Source organism: Montipora foliosa, chromosome 11 (assembly GCF_036669935.1).
Source record: "Montipora foliosa isolate CH-2021 chromosome 11, ASM3666993v2, whole genome shotgun sequence".
Classification (NCBI taxonomy): Eukaryota; Metazoa; Cnidaria; class Anthozoa; order Scleractinia; family Acroporidae; genus Montipora; species Montipora foliosa.
The window spans coordinates 30,649,463-30,666,962 of NC_090879.1; the positions used below are offsets into that span (position 1 = coordinate 30,649,463).

Genomic DNA, 17,500 nt, shown 5'->3' on the forward strand with positions numbered 1-17,500 from the left:
TGTAACTTTGGAATCCAGACATTGGTGCAAAATGTCACAGAAGAAAATTAGCATACAAGAAAATCAAGCTATGTCTTATTACCATGCTTCATGTACAGAATAACAATGAAAGTGCTGTCGCTTTTAAAAGCTGATGCACGTGACATTTTATCGGTGAACTGATAGGCTGTTTTGCTCATGAATTATTAATGATTTTTAATGCAGCCATGAAAGACATGAAAGCAACCGAGAGATACTCGACAGAGGGTAGAAAAATCGCAACACATTTGCCTTTTACATTAATTTTATTGTGATTAAGCAAGGTTACACCAAGTATTAAGCAAAACCTACTTCAGTGTCAAAACGAGTTATCGTAATTGCTCTACAGTGTACATATTTCTAGACTTAATATTGCTACAAAACACACATCGCCTAGAAGAAATTAAATTGCTCTTACCAAGGTATTATCATGCTAAGAAAGAAAAAATGTGGCTTTCCTGTGCCGTTTTCGCATTAGCTTTAGCATATTTTTTTTTTAACTATGACTTTCAAAAATTTTCTTTAAACCTGGAATCAATCAGAAGGACATTTATAAAATTCTGAAAACAAATCAATTTGGGGCGTAAAAACTCATTTGTGCTGAAAATTCGAATCATATTAAACCCTTGGTTTAAATTATCAATCAGTATAAACTAGTATAACACATTCGTCCACCACTTTCCAAGAGGCTTGCATGCGTTTCCTCTTTCAAAGCGGATATTAATTACGTGAAGAAGATTTGAAAAGATGATTTGGATGAGTTATCACGCTTGATCTAAAAGACGATGGATGTAAGAACTAAGTGTTGAATTCTCTGTTAGCTTTATAATCTCTTCCTCTAACAAGTGTAATATATACGAATACAATCTTACAGCGGTTAAGAACTAAGTGCGCGCTGTCTAAAGAAACACGCCTTTTTTAAAACATCTAACGTTGATAAATCGGTATAGAAGCCACATCTCCTCTCCGTTGGTTAAAATGAAAGCAATTAGTTCTTTTCTGTTATTGGAAACAAGTCCCAGCCAAAATTCTTTAAAATGGCCTGTCTTTGACTTTGGAGATCAAGGCAATTCGCAAATATACAGGAACAAATTTGATTATGCATAGGGAGGGGGGGGGGGGGGGGGGGGGGTACCAAAATTTAAAATTAAGAGATCTCAGACAACCACGCGAAAATTACCAACCTCTATAATTCTATTTTTTGACCCTGAAATATCTGAACTCTCCTCGCTTGATATTGTGTAAACTACAGTATTGCTTTCAGTTAAGAACGATTCATAAAAGGAGAAATTCTCATTGTAATTGGGAACTTTTTTACCGACAAAGGAATTTTAAAGTCGGTGACGCTAAAGAACAAGAATCAGAAAAAGTTGTACATCTATTCAAAAATCTGAACACGATGGTTACGAAAATCGGTGACAATTATTTTACCATCGCTAAGCGCTGCTGTAGAAAGCGGGTAATTGAGCTCTCCTTCCCTTATCCCTTTTGCTCCAAACTTAGTTACAAACTCTCCGCTGAGTTTAAACACCTGTACTCGGTGATTCAATGAATCACAAACAAGCAGATGTCCCGCTCTGTCCACTGACAGGCAGCCAGGATCATGGAACTCCCCGTCCCCATTCCCCTTATTTCCAAATTTATAAAGAAACTCCCCCTCCCTATTAAAAACTTTTATACAGTGATCACCCCCGTCTGACACAATAAGAAAGTTTTCGTGTTGGATACAATGCAAAGGATTGATTAAAGAGCCGTCATTACCGATACTGCGCAAAAACCGACCATCGGGTGAAAAGATTTTGATTAATTTGTTATCTTTGTCAGTAGCAATAATGTTGCCATCGCTGTCAATTGACAGGCCAAGAGGAGTGCTAAACTGGTGATCCCGGGTTCCTTTTCCTCCAAACTGATTAAGATAATGACCCTCATCACTAAACAATTGAACTCGGTGGTTCTTAGTGTCTGCCACTATAATCTTATCATTTTGAAAAGCTATCCCAGCAGGCCAGTCGAACTCTCCCTGCTGATTACCCTTTTTACCAAACGATCTTAAGTGAGTTCCATTACTGGCAAATATCTGTACTCTGTGGTTATCACCTTTACTCACTGCAATCTCATCGTTGCCATTCACTGCTACCCCCCAAGGACTGGAAAACATTCCAACATACAATCCTTGTTGTCCAAAGGATAACACGGGTCGGAACTGTCTGCGTTTGACTTGAACCTCAAAAGGGCTGCCACGCACATGTTTTCCATTGACTTTCACGGATGCCTGAAATGTTCCGGGTTCTTTGGGAAAATAGCGGATTTTGTAAGTGCCATCTTTGTTATCTTGTATTTGAGGTATGATCGCACTGTCATGGCCCTCAAGATTTCTGATTTCCAACGTCACACGGTCATGTTCTTGGTAACATTGTTCTTTTTGTGTATTCTTCGTTGTTACAACAATCTCGGCTTCAAGTCCAACAGTTCCTTCAATGATCCCTTTTCCCTCAGCGCTCGAGTTTTTTGAGCTCGTTTTGGTGACAAAAAAACAGCCAATTTCTTTCGTGTTCATGTCATGAAACAGTTGTTCATTTCCTTCAAAGACAAAAGTAGTCAAACTTTCGCCGCCACGAGTAGCTGAATCTTCTTCTTCGCCTTCCTTCTGAAGTATGTTGTCTAGAAATTCATTTGGTTGCATGAATTGAGCGCTTGTGCTTCGCTTTAAAATCATTTCCAGTTGTTGGATGGCTGCTTCGTGCATTTTGACTTCCTCTTCGATTGCGTGCTTTTTCTCTTCTGAAAGCTCCAATGATTCTTTTACTTTGTTTTCCACCGCATCAACGATTTCGTTCTGTTTCGCTTCTATGACCGCAACTAACCTGGCGACAAGCTGCTGCACATTGGTTTTTACCCTAGCAGCCTGCTCTTGAATTTTAACAAAGTTTTCATCAATTGTCGCGATCCTTGTCCTCTTCTCCAGCGCTCTACGTTTCTCTGATTCAATGGCTGCATCGACTCTCGCTTTTCGTTCCTTTGCGGCACTTTCCACAAGGATCTTAGAGTGACCTTCATGGTCTAGTAAAGCACAAGCGTTGCAAATGCTAATTTCGCAATCCTGGCAGAAAAACTCTAATTCTTTCTTCTCGTGACCTTCTTTTCCACAAAGTGTTGGCTGCTTTAAAATGTTCTCAAAGTCTTCGTCTCGAAAATCTTTCAAAGCCAAAGCGTGGTGTTCTTTATTGTTCCTTAGCCCGTTATGCAGAGGGAGGCAGTCATCACACCAGAATGAACGACAAGTGAAGCAGTACGCAGATTCTCCGCTTGTTTTCTCGCAATTTCCACACTTGATGCCACTCGTATTGCACTCTGTGACAGGCAAAGCATCCAACAAACTGTTGATACGAAAGTTTGTTGGAAAAGCGTTAAGATCACCGTTTCCAGGGATCCTGAAATTCTGCCTACACTCGGGGCATGAAATAGTGTCTCGAATTCCGCTCGTTTGTTGAATCCTTTGCAGGCAATGAAGGCACAAACTGTGTAAGCAAGGAAGCTGCTTAGGATTAGTGAACCTGGTCATACATACAGGACAACAAAGATGTTCGTAAATATTGTCTAGAAAGGTTTTGATATCCATGATAAACGAAGAGGGGAAAACGGACTTCCGTGTTGAACATGGTCACGATCTTGGTTCATTGTTGTCTGGTTTTGTTATCTTAACCAATAAAAATGCCTAAAGTCAAATGTTTTAATATCCTGGATTTTTTTAGAAAATTAACGTCATTAAACTGTCATGTTTGTTATGGATTTTCCCTTTTGGTTTCATTTTCTCAGCGGTCAAAATTTTTGTTTCGGGCTACAAAGCCACAGAAAAAGTGAACACAGTAGAAAGAAGGCGTATCTGGATTCTTAAGCGTAGCAACAAAGCAACTCGGGTGATTAGACAAAAATGAGATGAATGTTTCGGAACAATACCGCATTCCTTCCTTCCCCTCAGCCCATGCATATGGCGTTTTGACCATTATCTCTATGTTCCTGTTCTTTCTATCGTTCCCTATCTGATGTGAACCGTCACCACGCCGGACTGTTCTCTAGAGTGTCCTTCCAAATGTTGAGTATACCGCCACGGATGTCCTATCGCAATGAAAAGCTTTTAAAAAATTAATGAGGATTTTGACCTTGTGTAGCCCCTTGATTTTCTTAGAATTGTTAGCAGCGGATCGTCTGTGTCATTTGTGTCATGAAATTGTTTTTACAAAGGCGCCATAAAATATCTTCAGTTTTAATGAGTTTTCTGACGCACAACGCTGACGATCTAGCCAGCGAACGCAGACTTATTTCCGGCGGTCGTTTGCTGACGATCGTGTGGAATCCGTCTTGTGCGGAAAATTTGAGCGAATTCATGGATTAATGTTCAATGTCTACTTTCCCGTCTTCTGTTTAAATGCTACTATTTGCACTTCTCATCCTTTTCACCATCCGTGCCTTTTTGTAACTGAAACAAATGATAGTTTTGGCTTCAAGACATTTTAGCTTCGAAAGTATTTTGTAGCATCATTTGGATAAACTTGACTTGCTAAGGGCTCGTTGTTGCCATTTGGTTAATTCATGCATGTTTGATCCGCCTGTCACTGGAAAAGGGTGGCGTCCGTTTTTGCTGAGTCATAAATTTGCTAAACCTTTATCGATGCCGCTCAGGCGTTTTTAAGTCTTCAGTACTCGCACAAAAAAGTTACCTGCGTAACTGAAATTTGCAATCAATTCGTACATGATATAAAGAAAATGCAGTACTTCGCATACAGCTTGTGTGCCTCTCGGTGAATGAAAATGTCATATACACCAACAACTACCAAGTAGTAATTTGTATCCACACAAAAGCGCTCAGAATTGCCCGAAGTTGCATGATCGGAAGCAAACAGGGGCACCCAATTTTTGGAAAATATCTGTTCGGAAGACGATTTGAGATCTAGAATTTTCGGAACATTTGTTGTAAAATGTCTTGCTTGCCTGCCTCTCCTAGGATTTTCGAACATCTGATAAATGGTATAATTGCCCCTTTTTAACGGATTTTTACCCTAAAAAGATCACCTAGAATTTTCAGGAGCCTTTTTTCGAAAAGGTAAGTTATGATCCCTATGGTTTTTGGAACACTAGATTTTCAGCTAGGAAATCCGAACAGATGAAAAATTTTTAGGGGATAAAAATATGCCTATATCTACCGTTTAAATACTAAAATACGTTTAACAATGCTATGTTTAAGTGGTTTTGAACTACATTCTCGTTGGGTGCCCCTGAGCAAACTCCGGACTTGTCACTGACCCGAGTGTAAAACACCAAAACAAGCATTCTACTATTAATACGAGATCGGCAGCACGTTTCCACGGGTGTCGGGTGCCGTTGAAAGAAGCAGCGCGATGTTTCTCCTTTCCTGAAACGTTCAGAAAAAGTCCCAACATTACCGTAGATAATCGAAATGTTCCGGTGAATCCCGAAGGTACTTTAGCGGGTTTCCAGTCCCTAAAATTCATTGTTAGTCCTACAAAAATATGGCTCAAACCTAGCATTTAGGGCCGTTGAATGGAGCGTTTTGCGTAGAAATTGCATTCCATTTGTTCACGTTAATGGCTACCAAACAATTGGTCCGTTATCTGTCATTGTAAGTTATATATACCTATATGGATGGAAAACTTTCCTGTAAATGTATGACCGACATATTCACGACCCGCACGCGTGTGACACACGAAGAGTGCGTGTTTCGCGGTGGTTCAATCTTTTAGCAGTAACAGTATAGACACCTTTCGATATATTAAAACTCAGCTTGACAGTGAGGCTTAGAGGACGCAAGCAAAAGAAAAGAATTTCATTTAGTTTCCTTTTTTTGTGCCCTCAAGGCTGCCATGCTGAATTTTAAAATATCGAATTCAAAGTGGTCTATTTAAATAAGGGTAGAAAAATTATCCGCTTTCGAACATCATTTGAGCGGCCTAAGAATTTTCAAATATTTCTGCTCTTTCTCTGGGTATAATGCTGTTTCGATGCTATAAAATCTCAATAACTTTCGGTCAAATCGGCGAATCTCAAATGCGGATTATGGTAAAGGTAAAGTCTGCTTACGAGCGAAGTGGCCCATTAGGCCGGAGCTTATCCCGATTTCTATAGCATAAAGCGACTAGGAGTATTTTTACTCCCCCTTGGATGGGGTGCCAGTCCATCACAGGGTTACCCCCGGCATTTTCGCCGGTACCCATTTATGCGCCTGGGTGGAGAGAGGCAACGTGAGAGTAAAGTGTCTTGCCCAAGAACACAACACAATGTCCCCGGCCAGGGGCCGAACCCGAACCACACGATCCGGAGTCGAGCGCACTGACCATGAGGCCACCGCGCCTCCCAAAGGTTTCCAAAATTGGAAATTTACCACTCTTCCCCACTACCTGTATTTTGGTTGTACGTGACGATACACAGTGCAGCGAACAGACCGGTAGGTAGCTTATCCTTACGCATGAACGTGATCTATGGAGCAATTTCCTTGTTAGGAAATTAAAAAAAAAAAACAAAACAAGACGCCTACAAGGGCGTATCCGTGGAATGCGCAAACAGTTAACACAGAAAGTCTAGTTACAGGGAATTTCAACTACAGGTAAACTTCAGAAAATGGCGAGAGATTACCAGAAAGATAATTCTGTATATAACTTGAAGTTGTTTGTTGTAAAAACTCATTGTTAATGTTATTAAATTTGCAAATGCAAACAACGAAGCTCTATTAGCTGGTTATCAGGATACGGGATTATTCATTTATTTATTTATTTATTTATTTATTTGAAGGAGACTTTATTCAAATCCCACAGTTTTACCTGCTTCCTTAACTCCGTTAATCCAAAAATTACAAGATCAGCCTTAAATCATCAGAAAAACTTATTATAAATCACAGTTTAACAACTTATCATCCTGGGCCAGTTCTTCAAAGTCGATTAAGGCTAATCTCAGGTTAAAAATTAACAAAGGAGTTTTAATCTTTACTCCCAAATGCTATTCAAGGCTGATATTCTGTAAAACTTTACATTAGAAGAATTCAATCTTGAAAAACAAAAATAAGCAAAGGAAACTTTCACCAAAACGTTGAAAACATAGACCGTATTCATAATTGGCGGCTAAGTAATTATTCTCTTGTCTCTATGCTAATTATCAATAACCTCGTTAGCACGAACAAAATTCAAAAGAATCTTTGCTTCAAAGTGAGGCTAGTGGGGATGATTAGCACATGGACAAAAGAATAATTTCTTGGTCGCCATTTATGAATACGGTCTATGAAACAAAAGTTTACGCTAATCCTGGATTAAGTTAATCGGCTTTCGAAGAACCGGGCCCTGTTTTCGAAGTCCAGTTCCGTAATCCAGTGCAAAGTTCTAATTTTACAATTCCATAATCTTGATAGCAGTATTAGAGTAACTTGGTACCAAACGTTCCACAATAACTTGAAATCTCGCTAGGCAAAAAGTTTAAATCCTGTAGTCCAGTCCGGGTTTAAATCGCCAAAACTCTCTCTCTCTCTCTCTCTCTCTCTCTCTCTCTCTCTCTCTCTCTCTCTCTCTCTCTCTCTCTCTCTAGAGGTAAAGTGGGCACTTTTGTAACTAAGTTCTCTCGAAGGCTTACAAATGTCCATTTGTACGATTTAAACCCAGGTTTCCTATTTTTAGGAGAGTATACTTTATAACCATTGTGGCCTGCAAAGATCAATATTCCACATCGAAAACGAGGCTTTTTACAGCTGTTTTTTCACGTTTGAGGTTACAAAAGTTCCCGGTGTCGTGGTAACGTTCGTTTTTTAGTGGTAAGTTGTGAAAACTTGGCAAAATGTAGGTATTTAAGACCCTATATTACCCATATGTATTCACTCTTTTGCCACTGTAAATAAGTAAAGTGGTTCTCGGGTCTTCCAAAATTTTGAAGGTTTTTACTTGCACTTTCAAGTCGAGTTGAGGTTTCCGGATCATTGAAAAGGCCGCTCAGTAACAAAACAAAAGTCGAAACTCGATTGTACCATTATTAATCAGTCAAAGTCAACCAAACTTACGCTACACATAGTTGTACTACTGTACTTTATACACCTAAAATTTGACGGCCTTCCGTAAAATCCTTGATTAGAAAACATAGGTATTTCTAGCAGTGGGTGTTAGAAATTTGTAATGTTACCAAAGTGCCTTTTTTGCAAGATATTCCGTCAGCGCGAGAAAGACATTTCTTTTTCAGAAAAAAAACCAATCTTTTGGTATGGAATTAGTACTAAATACGGCCCTTATCAGTGAAAATATTTACACACTATCGCCAAAGATGACTGAGAAATAAGCCATTTATGCCTAACACTATGAATCAGTGGCTGCATGCTTCCAGGCCATGCCTTTAATTTATTCCCCGTGTTTTTTTTACACCCAGTTTAAGGCAAAAATAAAAAAAATAAAAAACACGCACACACACAACAAGAAAGCCTCATCAACATTTCTTTCAAAAAGCTTGTTTTGTGTGGGTCGCACATCCACATTTTCAAACCGCTTCGCGCCCTAGTTAGGTGATTCAGTCAATGCCCGATGTCGTTTCACGTTAAGCAGCATGCTCCGCGACCCGTATAAGGATTCGTGAACGTTTTTGAGACCAGTTGAGTTCCGATGCATGAAGAGAAGACAAAACAAAAGATACGTGCAAGTTTTCATCTTTTTTCCCTTCAGCTCAAGCGACTGTTCCACCTGCTACGGCTGTCTAGAACTGGAGAAACAGGTGACATTCTGCGCACTACAGCTGTTATAAGTGACAAATTGTTAGCACATTAATTTGATTATGCTTAATTTTATTTCTGTACTTGATTTTTATGTTTACTTAAGCAGCACCATAAGCGCAAGAAAATAAGTTTAAAGGGGTGCAACATTGTGCAACTTGTTTCTCGCAATTTTCATCTTCCCTGGCAACATGACAATAATTATTTTAAAATATGCTTTCACCTGTGCAAGCAATATTTTGCACGTGGAGCCTTGGCTGTAACTATACAATTGCACAACCTGCCATGAAAAACGACTTTTCTTACCAGATGCTGTCTCAGAGCCAAGCGTTTTTGAGCAACGGATGGCAACCAGAAGTGAAGCGTTTTCCCTATTAACCCCCACTGGTCCAACCACATTTATACTGTTCAGTGCTCTTACTGGTATAGAGACGATTTGCTCGCAAATTTGAGCTAAACCACTGCCCAACAATAAGAAAACTCCACTTCCGGTTGATGTCCATCGCTCGAAGACGCCCTTTTGACGCCCTAAAGTTAGCGACAGATGAGAGCTTTTATATAACGGACTGTTCTCGTCCCACGTGTTGTGGCCTTGAAAAAAATTGTAGGATGGATTACTTCGGCCTCCAGGCAAGACTTCGGGATTTAAAGTCAATCGAAATGCAGGCCTTAAGGCAGGGTAATCAAGAGAAAGCAAAAATGGTGAGTACTTTGAGCACAATCACAGTTTTGTTTTCCATTTGTGCTATTTTTACGTCCGATCGTATGGTTAGATTAAAGCAAGTCAGAGCTATGTCACGGTATTCGAAGGTCATTTGGGCAGATCTTTAGCTAAATAGGAAATATGAAATTCCTTTGCCGATGAAATAATCGTTACACGGACGATGCTAAGCATAAACGACCATTAACCAGGTGAATTGTAGTGAATTTGAAATTATACGTTGGGCCGACTGTTTTTTTTCCAAGATTTATTTGGGAATGCAATTCCTTTTCAATCTTCTCCTTTTTTCCCATCCATGCGCCTCTTTGCTTTTTTATGTTGTTCTGAAATTGTAATTGGTTGTTGTTATTTTGCTAATTCTGTCTTATGGTAAATCTGAAAGTCATGAAAATGGCTAAAATTGCGTGACATGGCAAATTTAATTAAGTTGATATCCTGTCCCTGAACTGGCTCATTCTGCTTGTCATGAGCGGTTTTTGAAATTTCTTTGTATGGGGATCATGCTCTTACATTTTCTTGGGTGAAACTGTTTAACTTAGGTAAATAGTTTGATTTAGTGACCACCACTGCATTTTTTCATGGGCATGAATTAATGTCAATAATTTTGCATCGTTTTTCACATGCCAAAGTATTTATATCCAATACTTGGCATTTATAAAATGAGGCTAAATTATGGACGTAAATCTTGTGCATTTAGCATCATCATTGGCGGTATTTAATAACGGCAAGTGCAGAAGAAACATTTTCATGGTGTAATGATCACAATAACTAAGCATACTGTATCAAAAGGAACACAAAAACCTTTGCAACTGAAACTCAAATTTTATTCATTACTGGTCAACACTGTTCATGTTTTTCCTTGTCTATCATTTAGTTGTCCGAGAAAGCCTTTGAACTTAGGCATATGTGGACTAGGAGTTTATCCAGCTTGCCTGCTTACTCAAGCACAGAGCCTGTAATTGCAGTCAATCAAAGTGAAGAGAATTCCTGTGCTGACTGGCAAGAGGAAAGTGATTATGTCACCAGTGAAGGTGCTAGGTCCAAAGGTGAAGATGAGAATGGGGCTGGTGGACCTGTTGAATTGGGCAATGGAAGTGAAGGTGAAATCAGTGAGGGTGAGGGTGTTTTTTCATCTGACGAAGATGATGTAGCAGATGAAGGAGATAAGCCAGGCAGGAAGGGGGATGGAGAACTTTCAAATGCCAAAAGTTACATCCGAATGTTGAAGGGTAGGATCAATTCCCCGGAAAATGAACAACCAATGGAGAAGGAGGAACCAAACAAAGAAAGAAGACATAAGGGACGAGGGAAACGTCTGTGTCCAGTCCCTTACTGCAAGAAGGTGGTAGTTCACATCCCTAGGCATCTAATGCAGGTTCATAAGTGGTCTCATTCTCGATCTCGTTCAGCAATCACAAACTTTAATTTACGGAAAAAGTACACATTCAAAAGTAAAGAAAGTGCTGAGGCAGGTAACAGGAAGAAGAGAAATAATGGTGATGAAGAAACAAAGGCCTACAAGGACTACCATAAAAAGAGAATTTGTCCTATGATTGGATGTTCAGCATGTGTGAAACGATTACCAGCCCATTTGAAAAATGTTCACAAGATTAGCCCTTCATCTGACGAGTACAAAAGTCTGCTGAATAAAGCTTTGCAAAAAGGAAAGAGGCCCTATAGAGTCCAGTTAATTGACAAGAGAGCTGCCGGAGAAAAACTAACCAACTTCGAAACAGCAACACTTGAAAGTAGCGAAGAGGTTTCACTTGAAGAAAGTCAGGAAGTTGAAATGGAACAAGTTGAGGAGCTGGAGAATGAGGAGAAGGAAATAGTTATTGATGAAGATGGAGAAGTGGTTGGTAGTGCAAGTGCAAGTGCAAGTGCAGAAGCTGATGTTGAATCTGATGTTGACACTCTCCCTGGGTTAATTGTCGATTTTGAGAATTGGCTACAATCACCAGATGGGGGCAAAAAAGACGTGAAAACTGCCAAACAGCACGCTTCACAGGTTAAGAGGATCTTGTTTGTGATTGACATTGACAAGAAGGTGTCATCTCTTCTAGATTTCGGTCTGTTAAAGGAGAAGTTTGTTAAACATGCTGAAGAAAAGTATGTTGCTGAAACTATCAAATCATATCTTACAAGCCTGCAACATTTTTACTCCTTCCTGCTGTCTGAAAAGCCAAAAGAAATTACAGCCAGCTGTGAGTTAATCAGTCAGTTGAGAGAAAAGATGAAGAGATGGTCTACATCTTACAAGCGTTCAAGCTTGAAACGGAAGTGGGAAAGGAGGGAAGAGGATCGAGTTGAGGCTATCACTGCAGAAAAAATTGAAGCCTTTGAAAAAAGCCAAATTTCCAGAGATGCTATCATCCTGCTTGGAAAGCTCAGTGGAAAGCACAGTGTAGACATTGCACAACAACAGTACACCCTTTTGCGTGACTTCCTTCTCATTCAGATTTCCATTGATAATGCCAACCGTGCTGGAGTTTTGGCTAACATGACTTTAAGAGAATTCAAAAGAGGCTACAAAGAAGGTGACAGATTTGTCATCAATGTCATGAATCACAAAACATTCCATGTTCATGGCCCAGCATTAATTGTCCTAACAAGTAATTTGTATAATTGGATGAGCATATTTGTTCAAGAAGTGCGCTCTAAGGTGCCAGGTGTTGGAGCAGGAGAAGACCAGCCACTATTTCCATCTTTCAATGGAACAAAACTGCAGTCCAGTCAAATAAACAAAGCTATCAAATCGGTTTGGAAAAAGGCAGGGGTAGGAGGACGCATTCACAGCACACTATTCAGGAAAGGTGCGGTGACTGCCTGCCACAAGAGTCACAAAGAAATAGCAAGCGATCTGGCTCAATTGATGGCTCATAAGGAAGACACTGCAGTAAAATACTACCGTTTGAGCCAAAGTGCGAAAGCATCGGTGACTGCTTCACAGACACTTCACAAAATTATGAGGAAAACGAGCTCTCAGTCTTGTGAAGAAAGATCTGAGGAACTGCCATCTGAACAGCCGGGAGAAGACATGCAACAGAATGCAAACGAGGAAGAAGCTGAAGAAGACCCATTGAAAGATGAAAGAAGGAATGTATTAAAATTGCCATGGTCAGAAGAGGCGGTTCAAGAAATACGCCAGTTATTTAAAAAAGAAATAGAGCAAAAGAAAGTCACCATGGAATGTGTGAAAGAGAAGATCAAGGATAGTCAAGTGTTCCGAGGTGAAGATGCCAGAAGAGTTTATGACAAAGTTCGCGCAGAGTGGAGACATCCAGTATCCAAGAACAACACTTTAGACTTGCCAACAGAGAAAGAAAAACTAAGTGATAAAGTAGAACGACTTTTCAGAGAAGAATCATCTGCTGGTTCTGACATCGTCTCGCCAACAACAGCATTAAGCAACAACACAAAGGCTCTTTTCAGTGAGGGAGATGTACAAATATTACATCGCTTATTTGAGGACATGCTTCAGAACAGTCCAATCTCGAAAAAGGTCATTTCTGACAGACTTTCTTCTGATGCCAAAGGAAGAAGCATGTTACAAACGCTGTCATTGAGACAAATAGTTAACCGTATTAAGTATGAGCGCAGGCAGAGGAGAGGAAAACAGAGCAGCTGTTAATACCAGGTATGTCTTGCATTGTGTGTTGCACATGGATTGCTTTAATATCCCCCAGAGTTGATTTCTGTTATATTTAAAATTCTGAAGCAAGCTGTTTGTAATACTGCATGCAGGCTGCATTCAGTTGGTTTATTTAGAAGAAGTATAGTTGTACCTCACCACAACAGAATGATCATTTAAGAAGGTTAGAGTCATTGTAGAGTATCAAATTAAAAAATTATGTTGTATGTTGAATTATCTATGTCCGGGTGAAGGATTTACGCTCTGACAAAGGACTTTTGTAGCTGTTGCTGTTACTGTTACTGTTATTGGATAATTTACCTTGTCCACCAAATGCTACCAAGTGTTAGTCCAGTCCCTACTGACCCAGCACCACAGTTTCTCTAGAAACTCACTCCTTGAAAATAATGTAATGTGTCTATCACTTAAACTTTGTTGTGATTGGTTTCAGGTTTCCATCAGCTGCTCTCTTTGGCTGGAGTCAGGTGGTTACAATGCACTGTGTTTGGAAGCAACAAATACCCACTTATGACTTCAAACAATGGTGTACAGTGCAAGCAGAGACTTAATGACAAACAAAGCCTTAAGTTTGTTTCTGTGCAACAGATTTGATTTTTCACATTTGAGGTTCTGTTTTATGGGAAGAAGTAATTTTTGAAAGCCTTACTGTATTGCTTTAGCATTAATTGGAGCTTATTATTTTTTTGCCTCATGTCCCATGTGATCTTTTTGCAGCTCTTGGTTTGTTTGTTTTTTTCAACACCGACCTGTTAATTCCTAATTGTAAAGAGTGGGGATAATTTAATGTTTTCATGCTTTGCAAAGATGATTTGAATGAGACTTCAAAAATTCTGTTGCCAGTATATCTTCAATTCCAGATTAGTCTCACATAGTCAGAAACTTTGTGAAAGCCTCACCTTTTACACCTCTTACGTGATTTTATTCTATCCATTTTTTTTAATGCATGACAGAAAGTTTGCATAGAGTGCTTACTGTACAAGATGACTTGTATTTTATTAAATTGGCTGTTCAGGCTTACTCCAGTATTTACCTTTAAAAAAAGTTAAACATTCTAAAAGCAGAGTCTCTCAAACAAACTGATCTCTACTGTATGACAGAAATAACAGTTTCTCTAATATAGGGTATCGTTGAAAGTTAGGGTTGTGGCAAAATTCCTATAAGGCTGCAGCTACATTTGCGGTTTTTCTTTATTCTAGCCAAAACATGAGCCTCAAGTTTCCGTTTTTGAATCTTATGAGAAAAGTTCGAAACACAGCAGCCACACAGGAAACAGTGTGAGTGATTTTGCCACAAATATATTTTTTTTTCAGCTATTGTGCCACCAAGTCAAGGGTGGCTACAGGTGCACTTCCCCACCTTCAATTATGCAAAATTTTAATACTGAAACAGTGCATTCTTCAGCAAACAAATGCACTTGCAGCAGCAGCTTTACATGTAGCTCTTTTGTAAGCTTCACAGCCTTTGTAATGTCAACATTGATATCAAGCACATTTTGTGTTTTAGTTCTTTAGTAAGAGAAAAATTTCATCATGCTGTCCAGGTACATGTGTCCTAACTGTTTTGCTCTTGATGATGCTTGACAGCTGATGCAAACTCAATAGCCACTTAATAATTTAAGAACTTTTGCAAGCTTCCAAACAGTTGCTATGGTTAAGTAACCATTGTTTTCAGAATTAAGGCTTTGTGGCTTACAATGATCTGTTGATATTCAAAAAGTATATATTGTGAATAGTGTTCCAGTTTAAAGGTAGAATAAATGCCGATGTGATTGGTAATGCCTCGTATATCTTTTTCTTACTTTATGCCAAAGTTGTCATGACAAATAAATTTTGTGCCCTGCCTTTAGTCAGTGAGCTTAAATTATTAAACAGTATTTGTTTTTCTTAATCATCACCCGTACTTTGACTTTCTTTTTCAATTACCTGCTAAACATCTTATGGAATTTGATATTTACGGGTTAGAGATTGTTGTGAGTGTTTGGTTTTCCAATACACGCACGCGCTTACTGTACAATGAACGAGAAATTTTTAAAAAAGTTTTCGAATTTCGAGCTCAATGCACAGTAAGCAAGTGCGTTTATTTGTAAACAAAACACAAACAGAATTTTCAGTGAGCATAAACAAGCCAATGTCAATGATCAATCATCACTTTTCTTTGTCGTGTTATAAGTGAAAGCGAAATTACAATTTTTAAACCTGGCGTTCTCAAAGTTTTCCGGGATGGCAGGGTCAATTATTTCATTAATTTTTTCCTGCTCAACCACGGAAAATCTTGAACTTGAAGCCATGTACGTTTGAAGGTGAAGAACACTGCACAGTTTTTATGCGTCATTGTAAGAACGCACTCTGTTTCTTTGATGTCGCTAGGTAACGGAAACTCACGTGATCAATTTTAACCAATGACGCGTGCGGATTTTAGACATTGAACAAAGATTGAAAATTAAACCTTGTCACCTGTGCATTATATGGAGAAAACCTTAGCAAAAATACCCTGCCAAGACAAACAAACTTCATATTTAAGTACAAGCATATAGTTTTGTTTACAATCTCCCCTTGAGGACAGTGCCCAAGCCCTATAAAGACGAACGAGGGTGTAAAAAAGCAGAGTTACCAAAGTGCCTTACATAAGTTACTGAAGTGCCCTACACATAACAGACCTATGGTACAAAAGTGCCCTACCAAAATGTTACTAAAGTGCCCTTTGTTACAGAAGTGCCCTAAAAAACGCCCTATGAAGTTACCAAAGTGCCTTTAAGCACAAAAGTGCCCTTCCCTAGGGTACCAGAGTGCCCTACAGTTGCAAAAGTGCCCGATCATAGTTACTGAAGTGCCTTAAAATGTTACAGAAGTGCCCGTACCTCTATCTCTCTCTCTCTCTCTCTCTCTCTCTCTCTCTCTCTCTCTCTCTCTCTCTCTCTCTCTCTCTCTCTCTCTCTCTCTCTCTCTCTCTCCATAGGCATCGTGGGGCACTTTTGTAACTTTTTTCTCCTTTTGCTATAATTCGCCCAGTTTTAGATGGTAAGGCACAACAACTTTTCAGTAGATACCTTAAACACTGATCCCCTTGCAGACCGACGCCCAACGAATCACTTTAAAATCAAAGGGACTGTGACCCTTTTTCATGGCAAGGAGGTTACAAAAGTTCCCTTGTCCGTGGTAAGCACCTTTTAAAAAGCTTTTAAATCCATTTCCTTACCAAATTGTGGCTTTTGCCTTACCATATATACGCCACACGATTCCCTCAATTACCACAGTAATTTAAATTGGAAGTATTGCGCCCCGGAAAATTTTACCGTCTATACGTTTGACTTTTCATGTCCATGAAAAGAATCACGATTCAGAAAAAGCACGTTTTTTGCTTCGCTGGTTTCATAAAGCGATTGAGCCCTTTTAAAACATTCAACATCAACCAAATGTTGAGGGATGTTAAAGACGTCTTTTCGTAATCTAATAAAGAAAGAATTTAGTGAATTGGATGTTTTCTTATTTTTTGGTGGATTTTTTTATTTGCCAATGTCTCAAAACTGGCGACGTTACAAAAGGTCCCTATTTGCTAGAGGTTCCAACAAGTGCTTTCGATGTGATTTCTTAAGAGATAAGAAACAAAAGTTCAATCAATATAAACAATAGTACAGTAGAAATAAGTGAGAGAAAATTCAACTCTTTTCTATAATTTGGAAAGGAACTAGGGTTTAAAAACAACTTTACGCGGTTTTGCGTTATCGGGGATATGGATATCTTCATTCACAGTTGAATGTTTGACTCATTGCAGCGGTAAATGACCATGAAAAATGTATTGGGGATAGGTTTACATGCCAGAATGTTGCTTGTGTGCTGTTCTAACAGCCGTAAACAAGAGGTCAGAGGGGCGTTTTAAATTAATATTCATAGCCTTTATAGATTCACCACACCCTTTGTCAAACAAGCACCCAGAGGCTCCAAAACAAACTGAGAGTTTGGTCATGAATATATACTAGTAATAGTTGACACTACAGCTGCCCCCGCGATGCAAAGTGCTGCATTATTTTTATTTGCAAATTATTATAGCCGATACCGTATGTATTGACTGTTGTAATGTTGTAATAGTCTTTTAACTCAGATCAGAGAAGGTGTAGCCTGAAGTTGAGACGATTACTTTGAGTTGTTTTTACTCTCTCAGGGGGAAAATGAGTCGAAGTAATAGTCTGAAATCCAGGCTAGAAAAGGCAAGGCGGAAAAGGCAATAGGATGTTTGCAATGAACAGAGTATGGAAAATCGACGAAGTCGCAGTTGTTTACAAATAAGTTTATTATGGGATATAGTTTAGTGACAATTTTACTATATCTAGTGTTATTTAATTGAAAAATTGGTAGAAATATTG

The 17,500-nt window shown here is 39.1% G+C and overlaps 3 protein-coding genes across 3 annotated transcripts in view; 2 read left to right on the forward strand and 1 right to left on the reverse strand.

The window, feature by feature from the left end:
- Positions 1–17,500, forward strand: part of LOC137974773 (nucleoprotein TPR-like) — a 124,405-nt gene that overhangs the window by 80,463 nt on the left and 26,442 nt on the right. The window lies entirely within an intron of this gene.
- Positions 274–3,732, reverse strand: LOC137975154 (E3 ubiquitin-protein ligase TRIM71-like). Its single transcript, XM_068822238.1, has one exon. It carries the CDS (start codon positions 3,635–3,637, stop codon positions 1,397–1,399), a length of 2,241 nt encoding a protein of 746 aa, XP_068678339.1. The 5' UTR covers positions 3,638–3,732; the 3' UTR covers positions 274–1,396.
- LOC137976132 (uncharacterized) lies at positions 10,611–14,973 on the forward strand. The gene is made up of 2 exons (XM_068823421.1): positions 10,611–13,125; positions 13,571–14,973. Exon 1 carries the CDS (start codon positions 10,708–10,710, stop codon positions 13,117–13,119), a length of 2,412 nt encoding a protein of 803 aa, XP_068679522.1. The 5' UTR covers positions 10,611–10,707; the 3' UTR covers positions 13,120–13,125; positions 13,571–14,973.